Below are 12,195 nucleotides of genomic sequence, written 5' to 3' on the forward strand. Positions count from 1 at the left end.
CTTACGTCGTAACTACAATCCCCTTCCCTTTCATTAATGTGACCTACCGAATTAGACTATTTACCGGATTTGTAATCACATAAGCAACACGACGGGTGCCACATGTGGAGCAGGATCTGCTTACCCTTCCGGAGCACCTGAGATCACCCCTAGTTTTTGGTGGGGTTCGTGTTGTTTATTCTTTAGTTTTCTATGTTGTGTCGTGTGTGCTATTGTTTTTCTGTTTGTCTTTTTCATTTTTAGCCATGGCGTTGTCAGTTTGTTTTAGATTTATGAGTTTGACTGTCCCTTTGGTATCTTTCGTCCCTCTTTTAATGACGAAATGTGCATGTATGGCAGAAAAAACCAGTACAATCAATCTTAATTGTAATCTATAGACACGTAGTAAATGCGATAATATTTGCGTTCGTTGTTATGAATAGAGGGAAACAATGACGATTCACTCCTTAATTTGTGAAACAGCTTATTTCAAACAAACAATAACGGCGATTGGTAATGTAATTCAAAAACATCTGTTTGAAACACTCCATATGCACAAAAAGATTTAAGATATGTTATAGTTCTATATATATATATATATTATAAGTGATGCTCTCATGATTTCCCAAAATTAATTGACTCGAGGCAAGTGAACCATGTGAATACTGAAGTTGTGTCATAGCAGTTGCAGAGAACTGTATTTGTCTACATGTGTTTTATCGTCATACTGCTGCCTTTTGACGTCCATAATTTTGTATTCATAGTTACGGAGATATTTACAATTCGTCTTCACCTGCTGAATGAATAGTAAGAAAATTTTGCAAATTGTGTTATACATTTTGTTTATTATGACAATAAGCTCACAGAGATCTACAAAGATAAAAACATAATTTTTATATCGTTGTGTTAGTGACGCATTTGTACGATTGATAATTAGCTAAATTAGACCGTTATTTAAAATGGTTTCGTGCAATTAATTAACTTGAAAGTCTTTGATTATTCAGTCAAGTGTGACTAATTAACGCCATCTATCATTGCTGAGTAAGTCAAATGCCGTATGGTAACGGATCGTCGACATGCCTAAGAAGGGTATTTAAAATATCGCCGGATAGTTGAACGTCAATATGGGACTTCAAGTGTATTAAGCCATTGTACTTTGATAATATTAACTTAGATTTTTTGTTTCGTTAATATCCTTATGTTCTAGAATTGTCTTGATGTAACTATTGTGTCCATTAGTATCTCCTTCATCTACGATGAAACTTTGTTTTTCAGGTAGATCGACTTTACTTTCACGTCTTGTTTCTCCAGTACTCCAATCTGTTTTCTTTCTTGCAATTAAGTAAGCAATAATGTCTATTATTGTAACAATGCATCTCAGTATGAGGCTGAAACCATAAACAGCATACCGGAAGTTCACATTGTTGTATAACGCGCATGATCCCTTTACTCCACACCGAGAGCTCCATATTTGGCAACACATGTCAATAATTTCTCCAAAGATAACAGGTCCCAAGAACCAACCTGAAATATTAGTATATTTTTTTCACAAACGAAGCTGAAAATTATTTCAACATATATATGTATGATTATTAATACAAAAGAAAAATGAAAAACGATAAGTAAACATTTAAAATTTTCTAATTTCTTAGAGAGCAAAGCCATCCAAAACAGGTCTCTGAACAACACAGTGCATTTCAGTGCATACTTGCATTACATATATTTAATATTTGGAACAGTAAAAACAGCATAATAAGCTACTGAACTCCGAGGTGAAGTCAAACAAAAACTGACAAAATCATTCGCTATCAATCAACGGAACCTGTCAAATGAGGAACAACTGCCATATTACGGATATAGTACCTATATTGTTTTTGTTTATAGCTAGACAAGCCACAGACTTTTATGACAGTTGTTTATAACAACTTTTCGATAGCTTGATATTATTTTGTAAATAAAATGTTTGAGTATCAACCAAAAAATGTCTTTTTAGACTTAAGAGTTTCTGTTACATGTTGTGTTGAATTGCTCGATCACAGTTGCCTTACTAAGTTTAAATTGCACAGACTGTCGTTGCTAAAAAGTTACAGTTAGGGAAAATATGAACAAGAGTCCAATTGTTTTAATGAATCTATAGGTTTTAATGCAATCTTAAGTTTTGAAATTGTAAAATCGAAAAGATCCGTTGTAAAGATTTATTTGTGTATCTGTTGAAAGGCAATATGAATCACTTTACCTTAATATTAGTCGAGATATCATTTTCAAAATGATGAAGTTAAAGGTATTCTTTCAGATGATGTTCGTTTACTTCCAAGCATAAGTTTATGCTTTTGATTTTGATGAACGATACATTTCAAAAGATAAACATTTAGTGTTGCCTTCATGTAATACTGTTTCTTTTTTTGAAGATATTTGATATGGCGACCTAAACGTGTATAAGAAATAACAGCATGTCTGTTATAGGAAAAATATACGGTCATTGAAATAAATAAAAATATAAAATACTGCCAATACAATCTTGCAGTTATCTAAAAGAATGAACAAGACGACTCGTCATAGATACCAGGATTGAAATTTTATATTTGCGCCAAAAGTTCAGTCATTGATAAGACAGATGCAAAATAAATAATGGACAGGACCAATCGAAAATCTCAGGGCTGATAAAAATTGATGGTATAAGGACTTAATTTTACAGCATGTTAACAAAACTTTCTCATTACATACCTAATAAAGTTGTAATAAATGCTGAAAAAGCTATAGCTATTCCTTTCTGATTTTCTTTAACCGATCTACAAACAGGAAACAGAATGTATCAAATATGAATGAATAATTATTTTATCACAAATATAAACAAAATGTTATGGCAAAGTTACACACAATTTAATGACACCACTGACAACACAAACAAGTCAAAACAAGCACATATAAACAACTTTTATGCATTCATAATTTGTAATCTTAACTTTCGTGCCGAATAAAGAAGTTTACACAATTTTTAAAATAATTTATAATTCATAGATTTCTTATTTACGACAAGCTTGTAAACTTTATAGATATTGGCTTTCCATCATGTGGTCATGAACAATCATATTAGGTAAAAACATTAGTCTGAGAGATTTGAAGGCATGCCATATTAATACAAAATGAAACTCAATTTCTTTACAATTCATATAACAGCATCCATTGCATTTTCAAGGAAGAAACTAGAACCTGCAAATGGTATTCAACATTGAAGTCATGCTGGTATTGTCCATTTTTATGTTTTGTGTTTTAAAGATTCACAGGGTACATACCAAGCTTATCTGAAAGCATTTTTTAATTCGTCCTGGTCAAAGTCATTGCGCCTTTTCTTAATCTAGACGTTTGTCTGTTAATGAACTTTTTACTATAATGTATTTTACATGAATATAAACACAATGGTGCGATGTAAAAACCCATAATCAGAAAAACAATAAGAATAAACTTAATTACTGTCATTAGTATAAGCTCACCTTATCATGAATATGAAACTTGGCATAATAACTAATGATTCGATTAAACTGAACACACAAGTGACAATAAGATATGGAACCAACATTTGGCAGTCAGTAGAACATAAACCAGGTTTAGCTGTCGCTGTTGGACCTATACAAGTACAGTTCGTAAAACCCTGAAAGTAGAAATAAAACATTATTTATATTGTCACATTGTTCCACTAGGCTGTCAACATATTGATTGATGTGTGTGTAGTAAGACCTCAGGTTTTTCCGTTAATGCAGCCAAAATGGAGCTTAAAACAAACAGTAAATCTATATATCGTTCGGATTTGCGTGTATGTTTTGTTGCTGTCTGGTCGAAGTATAACTTCCGGTTCACGACCAAAGTAAGCACATAGTTTTAAGAGAGAGTAATTAAATAAGATTCTTCAACATACAAACATATGAATAACAGTTCTAAATTAAATAACGACTCATGTACAATATACCGAAAATAATTAGGCACGCTCGTTTTCAAATATTTCAGATCATAGAAAACAAAAGGTCTGAACATTAGAATCCAGACTGTCTAAGAGACACCTTGAGAGCGCAGTTTTCATTATTACATTAACGCTACCCACGTTTTTGCACCAGATAAACATGTTAAAAATTAAGATATTGATTGATGCTCGAGACCCAAATTAAATTTAAACATTGAAGAGGTGATCAAACTGAAAAGAACCTAATGAAAGGCAAAACCCAGACAAAGTTGCAAGTATGTGGTTGACAAGAAGGGTTTAATTGGACCCCGCCAGTGTGGACATTATATGGATGGTACAACGCCACTTTCAGTGTTATGAATTGATTACCTTAGTATCATAGAAACACGACCAAAGAATGTCAGTTAAGGATACGAAGCAGATGCCATCAAAGGTCACTAAAAGATCCTCCCCAAAAAACCATGAAGGTCAATGTTTAATCTTTATCGATAATAAGCAATTATTGGTTATAAATTGATGACATGATTAACTTGTTGTATTCTGTTTTTGTGCTTTCCATTTGTCGATTTTTTTTTAAAGTACTGATTTGTTGAGCTTATCCATTTAAGTTGATAATAAACAGTTTGTTTTAAGGTTGTGTTATAAAATATTTGTTTTGTAGACTATTGGTGGGAGGTTATTCGCTTACATTCATGTTTGATTCCGCTGCATTCTTGATTTGCCTCCAAAGCCCGAAGTTTGTTATTATTATTTTTTTATTGTTGTGGAGTAACTCATGTTGCTAATCAATTTGTATTTCCCCTTACGGTCTGTGCATTGATCATTTGTAATTATTTTTATCTTAGTACTTGCTTTGTGATCCTTGTAATTGGGAATCATAAACAATCTGTGTAGTCTTATATCAAAAGTTTCATATCAGCAGCTTATCTTTATGAACAGAGACACAATAGTGAGCACACAACCGATAATGAGATCATGGTGGGGCTATATGAAAAAACTCTTAATATACGTTAGATTAGAAAAAAAGATGAATATTACATTTTTTCTAAAAAAATGTATCTGTCATTTCTTATCTAACCTCTTATAATTTCTGGGAATATGGTTGGTTAAAAACAACTGCATGGAGAACATATTTATTCAATATTGAGTAAGTAAGCGGGCTTATTTCAGTACACAATTAGAAGTAGTGTTACCCTTACATATTATAAAACAACAGGATGTTGTGGAACATTTTTAAAGGTTTCAACAGACAAAGTTATGGAAGTAGGTTTAACGATATTAATTGACAACTTATCACAATGATAGGCCTTAAGTCTATATACCACATTGTTGCATAAAAGGTAAGAAACATTTGTTACATAGTGTGCTTGCTACCGACCTAAAACAATATATTTGGGGTAATATAATACCATAATGGGGATTCACTCGAACTAGGTCACCAGCACACTATGTAATTTATTATATTGGACAGCTATAGTACAGAAGTCAACATTACTGTAAGAGTAGCTTTTTGGCTGATGATATTGAAATATTTGATTTTTATTCTTGTTTTGAAAGGCGTTTCATCGTTATTTGCTACCATTATTTTACTAAGGCATACGATTTCCTATTTTTGTGGTCATAAGTGTTGTCTATTATCAGTGACTGCTTGGTATTGATTGTCTCCTGTGTACCCACGTTTAAGTCTTATCAATAAAGGATGCATGTACCTGTGATGTTGATATACTTGAACAACCTGCATGACAAGGTGAAAAGTAGTTGTTATTATCCGAACCACAAACAGGAAAATAGCCTTCAGAATTGCAATTGCAACTTTTTGTACAGATTTCCGATGAATTGCTAACATTTCTGAAATTGAAAAAAAATATCAACACATGAGTATAATTGAATATGTCACATATCCAGAAATTGGAATGGCACTTGTCGGATACGATACAGGATTTAGTGTATAATTTTAATGCATAAATGTTTACACTCAAAATTTAATATTTGATATTGTGTTAGTCCCATTTCTATATGGGTTCGGATAAGTTCAATCGAAAAATGACACCTTACGCTTGACGTTAATCTACATATATTTGAATAAAACCATTTCTTTAACCGTCGCTAATTTTAATAGAGTTACGTATACATTAATAACATAAATAAGTTGTGTTAAGTTTTAAGACATATTTTTAGCATACTCACTACCACAATGGTTAACTCAAGATCATTGGTACACTTTAACTGCAGTCAATTAAGTTCAATGTCATAAAGACGCATAAGTAAATGACCTAACAGTCTTAAAACTCTTATAGTCTACACCATTTTCTGATGTTACTGGTTTTGGTTAAAATGATAAAAACGAATCTATTTCTACATAAATTTAATAGTGACTTAAATTCCAAATAAAAGTAAGCAAACCTGTCGTATCCAATAATTTTTGGAGTCGGACAACCCAGGAACATGAGTATCAAATAGTGTACGATGGTAAAAAACGACAGAATAACGATTAATCGTCCACATCCTAGCGGTGAAATCCTCTTTTTAGACGTAAGATATCCACCAACAAAAGTACCAACAGATACTGCAATGATGCGAGTCACACCTGAAATAAATATAAATTATTCAGTATTATGTATAAAGCTGAAATGATTAATAAACTTCACATTCCGCGTGGTAACTCAAATTTCAAACAAAGAGTATCTGAGAAGGTGGAAGTGTAGAGTAATATCTCTCGAAAAAAAACCTAGAAAATTTCGTCATCGCCTCGATGAAATGTATGTTAAGATGGATTAGTCTTTGTCATGTTTTTATCAAGTTATATAAAATGTGTTGTTTTGTAGTATTATAATGCATATATCACCTTTTTTTTAAAAAAGAATAAAATATAGCAGAGATCATAAATAAATCGACAAAAGATTTCAATATTCATTCCATCTAATATTCCAAGTTTATAATGTATGCTACTAGTTCGTTCAAAACTCTTCAGGTTAACCGTAGCAAGGGTATTTAGTATGGTATTCCATTTGATTTTTTTTTTACCTGAATGATCGAATTCTATTAAATGCTTGAGAGTTAATGTGGTATGTTCTTTGAACATTTAGAAAACGCCTAAACATGGTGTTTTAGAAAATTAAATTCTGAATAGGAAATAGTCTGCCATAATTTGTAAATTCTCTGTAATTTAAATGTTTAAATAATAATGGTACCTATTACTAAGTTCGACTTCCAAGCAGGCAGGGTAAATTGAGTCTCAATGTATTTTGGTCCAAATGCAACACTTCCGCTGACTAAAATAAGGATCAAACATCGACCAACTATGATCAGCACATACAGTTTGTTACGAAGCAGTCCATATATATCTTTAAAAAATTCTGAAATTAATCAAATTAAAATGCACATTTTGAAAATTGAAAAAAATATGCGTCAATGCCTTACACTATGTTATGCTCTTTCATAATAATGTCACTGATTCACTCACAACTCCAATGAGAATGTCAAATATAGTTGCTAACTGAACTAAAGTTGCTTAAATCCAAGATTTTAAGATTCGATAAATACGTTATCATTTACTATCATATCACATCTGATTTTTTTTAAAACATATTAAAAATTTGAAGAAATTATTTTCATATTGATTTGTTCTGTTGTGCTATAAATTTTTTGTGTTTATGCACATTGATTTATATTACCTTGCTTACAATTCCAAATAGAATATAAAGCATAATTACACTTGTTTTAGATATTGAAACACAGAATCTTCTGGTTATTTATTAGTATTCTAAGTTTAACTGCATACCGCGACAAAGCGTCGCGCTTTTTTTTTTTTTTTTTAAATAATACAGAGTGTATAAACGAAATAGTTTCTTTTAGTCTTGAGCAAATTGATAGCTTCAATTAACATGAATAAATTAATTGTTAAAAAAATGTATGCTGTTGTTAAACATCTTTATTAGGATATTTGGAATACGATCTTCGGCAACAATACAAAAATTGTGTACGTATGATTATGTCTATTCAAGAGAAAAGTATTTTATGTATCATTATTTTCAATAATTTTTAAATTATATTATCTTTGAGTTAAAGTTCATCATTCTTCTTTTTGTACCTTCTATCATTCTTGTTTTTCTTTTCTTCTTCACTACTTTCGTGTTCACATTGTTTTGTTTCACATGGAATCGTTTTGGAAAGCACATTACAGGAAGTCCAGTTAATATACTCCCTAACCCGAATGTTAAAAATCCAATCCACCAAGCGCCGATCCATCTAGGATCTCTCGGCGAGATATCAACATCTGCAATTATTTACAGACATTCATAGTTCCCTTAATTACTATGCAATTTAACTTCTTTTAATTAGTTTAGTTAGCGAATTTCTACTGCAACTTAACTAATTAATTAACAGAAATTGGGATTCATGAATATATTAAATCGTAATTTTGAGTTTCTATCATCGAAAAAAGAAAGATGCGGTATGATTTCTTATCAAACAACTCTAAAAAAAAAAGGACGAAAAAACTGTACCTTTGAATGCACGAGTTCTCCACAAGATGCAATGAAACTGTAAAACATTACAATAAGGAACTTTGAAGTGGTAATTCGCTTGGTTTTTTTTATATACTAGAATAGAAAGCGTTGTTTTTTGTTGTTGATATGTTCACAGCAATCATTAGAACACAAAATAATTTAGTGAAAGCTTTTACATCACCTAAGTAGCAATCAATTTTAATTTTGGAGAAAACGTTACAGCGTTGATAAACTTGTGTCTTATCCTCTTATCCATTTTGAACAATAAAAAATGTTTAAATTTAACTTATCAATATTATGATGTATATCTTATGTGAACATATTCTTGAGAAGTTACATTGAAAATGCTATACAAGATGTTAACAATATAAATATAATTCAAAATAATATTCCTCGTAAGTTTGCTTTTTTTGTCGTTTCAACTTGTTTCTCCGCGACTTACTTTGCCTATACTACGATGAGACGTTTGTGATGTGTTCTGTCAAAGTTAACTATTATAAAAACCTACCTTCTAAAGTTACATAAATTTTGCTGAACAGACCACCGAGTCCAAATCCAAGTGCCGGTCCGAATATAGCTACTGCCATTACAAAACCTGTTACAATACATAATGTATTTACAAGACGTTGCCCAAAGAAACATTAAGAATATACAAATGGATCCGGAGTTAAAATTGTTTTTGAGAATGATTTTCATTGGTACATCGATCCTGCTTATCTGTCATTTTTCCATTAAAAATTCTATACTATTATTCCATCAGACTGAATAGAGAAAAAATATTATTCCCTTGGATGCTATGTTCTTCCTTTTCCTGCGTGTGGCAACATTCTTATAAAGGATAACTGGGGGATAGAATTTAGACGAATAATAGGTATATGTCTTACCAATGATTTAACTCTTCAGATTGTGAAAGATCGATTGCTAACAAACGTATTTAGCCCCGCCAAATTCTTTATGTTCCCGTTTCGTCAGGATCAGGTAATTTGGTGTTTGGGATTGGTTGATGCCTGTCATACATTTTGTAATAATTCAAGCCGTTGATTTTCTCCTTCAAAAGTTTGAACCGTTTCCCATTTCAATTTGTAATAATAAAAGACACAGCATCTGACTATACGGTACATGTATGAGCTTTCCTCTTTGTTGAAACCTGTACAAAGGCCTATATCTTTTCGCTTCATTTGAATGCTGAAGGTTAGTTGTATCATTGGAAATATTACCACATCTCCATAACTTATCTATTTAAGAGTGAATGTCGTGTAATCAATATATATATATAAATATATCTATGTATTTTTAAATGTATTCATATTGTTAAAATGACTGTCCAACTGTTTTGCATATTGAAAATTTGTAAAATGATTGTCTCAAATAATAAATACATAGCATTTGGAATAACTCACCAACATAAACAGCTGTTTGTGTCTTTTTAACATTGTTGTCGATATACGTAGTGATAAAAGCTTGTCTTGGAGACTTGCCAATTCCTTGAAGAATCATTCCTACGGCAATTATTGCCATGGCAACAGGTGTAAACTCGTTAGCAACACCAACCGACGTATGTGAATTTGAACTGCAGCTCATATTGGAATGTGATTGGTCGAAATTTGATGACGCTTCACATAGCTGTCCTGATGATATCATTTTAGCAAAGAAATCTCCACTTCGACTACCATTTGAAGTTTTCGGCAAAATTGATTTTGAATACATTGGTGAAACAAAGTATGGTATTGCACAAATTATTCCGGCTGCACCGAATGATAATGTTGAAAATGAGAGAACGCGAGGGCCATGCACTTTATCGGCAAAGTAGCTGACAAAAAGAGTAACAGCCAAGTAACCAATATCATTACAACTCATTAATAGACCACTTTGGGTACTAGTAAATCCAAACTGTTTTTCTATCGTTGTAATCTGTGATGCTATGTAAACGGATAGTGTCGATGTCATTAAAGCCGATATTGAATAAAACACAGTAAAGATTTTCATAGTTGCAAAACATTGTAAACAATTCGGTTTAAACCGACCAATGCCACACTGTATCTCTGTATCCATGACTATTTATCAGATGTATGTTCTAAGGGCGTAGCCAGGTAAAACAAATCTGTAATTCAAAATTGACTTCAATTAAATATATAATAAGAAGAGCATACTATAAGAGCCAAATAAGCTAAAAGATAATTGATTTTATAGAAATGGCAGGAAAAGTCTGACTCGGGCATTTACCTTATGTTTGGCATTGGCTTATTTAGGTCTCAAACTATAAGAAAATGAATCTAGAATTTGCTTAACTTTTGGTAATGACCTTTTATAAGCTATTGAAGTCTTCAATGAAAAGAAAAAAATATGGCTGATTTGGGTCCAAATTTATTGCCCTTGTAGCATAGGGGAAATCTCAAGGAGTCCAAACACCTTACAAAAAGTCCAAAACCTGAATTAATTAAAGCTCATTTAACTAGACCCTTCATTCTCAATGTATGGAATATGTATCCTGAAACATATTATTGATATATTTCTGTCGGTTAAAATCTTCACATAAAACAACCTTCACTAAAGCTAGTTACTGCTACAAGTGGAAAAAATCTGTTTTTGCTAAAAAAAAAGCTAAACGTGGATATGTAGGATATTTTACTGCTTCACGAGAAATAAAAACAGTAGAAAAGAGGGGAGGGTTGGCCAACTTTGCTTTGAGAAAATAATCGCAGTTGAGTATTCCCATGAATATTCATTTGTTTATGGTGATAAGAGTCAGGAAAGAGAATAATGTGTCAACAAAAGATCGCGAACAGATTTTATCGAAACTACTATATTGTTAAGGTATGCAATGCATTTCAGAACGAAAGATTCTTCGTGTCTAGTGGTATGGAAATTTATAAAGTCATACGATGCTTAAAACTAAACCTAAAATTTAACATGCCTTTTTATACTTAAATGCATGGGTAAGTTTTGCAATAAAACACGTGAACACATCACTGTGTACAGGCATGTTCTTATGTGGACAATTGTTGAGTTAACCGTGTATAATTGCTAGTAATATTCACATGTTAAACTGACTGACCTTGTCGTCCTGAATTAATCACAAACTTTAAAACCAAATCATACTTTGGTTTCACTATACGGAACTAAAACGTGCCTGTATAAAACCAGATAAGACGAGGTCGTTGGTACTATGACGGAGAACTATGACTTTACAATACCATACAATTCACAATACATTTCATTATACTTTTATTTGATTCTGTTTAGCAGTGAGTTATATAATAATATGAATTAATTAGTGAATTAAAGTTTTGTTTCAAAATAAACGATAAAAAATAGAATTATGAACTTTTGAACTAGCGAGTATACGTGCACTTAAATTTCGTATTGAACAATTATTGATTCTGTGGCAATGCATTTTGCAATTTTTAGGACATACAGAACTTATAATATGTGCAGGAAAATAATATTTACAAAATTCCAACTGCAATATTTACCTTGTTAAATGTTGACGTACACAGGGTAGTATAGCTGTTATCTTACCTGTAAGGATCAATGTTTTCTTTATTTATTTACATAGTATATATTATATAATCTGTGACACTATACCGTTATCTTTCATATTCATATCCTACATTGGGCCTTGATCTTTATTGACTAGGATTATTTATTTATTTATCCAGTCGAAGGTGATATTCGGCTTTTTTGTCTGCCATGACATGCTTAGTAAAAATTGCTTAAACACGTAAACACACAAGACCAGAATTAATAACCCAT

At 31.7% G+C, this 12,195-nt stretch overlaps 1 protein-coding gene across 1 annotated transcript; it reads right to left on the bottom strand.

Annotated features, from left to right (window-relative positions):
- Positions 1–316: 316 nt before the first annotated feature.
- LOC139497524 (solute carrier organic anion transporter family member 2A1-like) lies at positions 317–11,972 on the bottom strand. Its single transcript, XM_071285751.1, has 10 exons — positions 11,916–11,972; positions 9,843–10,543; positions 8,951–9,037; positions 8,025–8,210; positions 7,126–7,290; positions 6,338–6,521; positions 5,644–5,782; positions 3,471–3,628; positions 2,704–2,768; positions 317–1,503 (listed from the first exon to the last, which is right to left on the bottom strand). Exons 2-10 carry the CDS (start codon positions 10,492–10,494, stop codon positions 1,145–1,147), a joined length of 1,995 nt encoding a protein of 664 aa, XP_071141852.1. The 5' UTR covers positions 10,495–10,543; positions 11,916–11,972; the 3' UTR covers positions 317–1,144.
- Positions 11,973–12,195: the final 223 nt, after the last annotated feature.

This window comes from Mytilus edulis, chromosome 12, assembly GCF_963676685.1.
Source record: "Mytilus edulis chromosome 12, xbMytEdul2.2, whole genome shotgun sequence".
Classification (NCBI taxonomy): domain Eukaryota; kingdom Metazoa; phylum Mollusca; class Bivalvia; order Mytilida; family Mytilidae; genus Mytilus; species Mytilus edulis.

Bases quoted from the DNA above. Each gene is read 5' to 3' on its own strand.
- LOC139497524 (XM_071285751.1), bottom strand. From the start codon at position 10,494: ATGGATACAGAGATACAGTGTGGCATTGGTCGGTTTAAACCGAATTGT. The intron at 9,038-9,842 runs GTGAGTTATTCC...GTATTGTAACAG, and splicing joins ACAAACAGCTGTTTATGTTG to GTTTTGTAATGGCAGTAGCT. The intron at 7,291-8,024 runs GTACAAAAAGAA...GATTAATTTCAG, and splicing joins AAAAACAAGAATGATAGAAG to AATTTTTTAAAGATATATAT.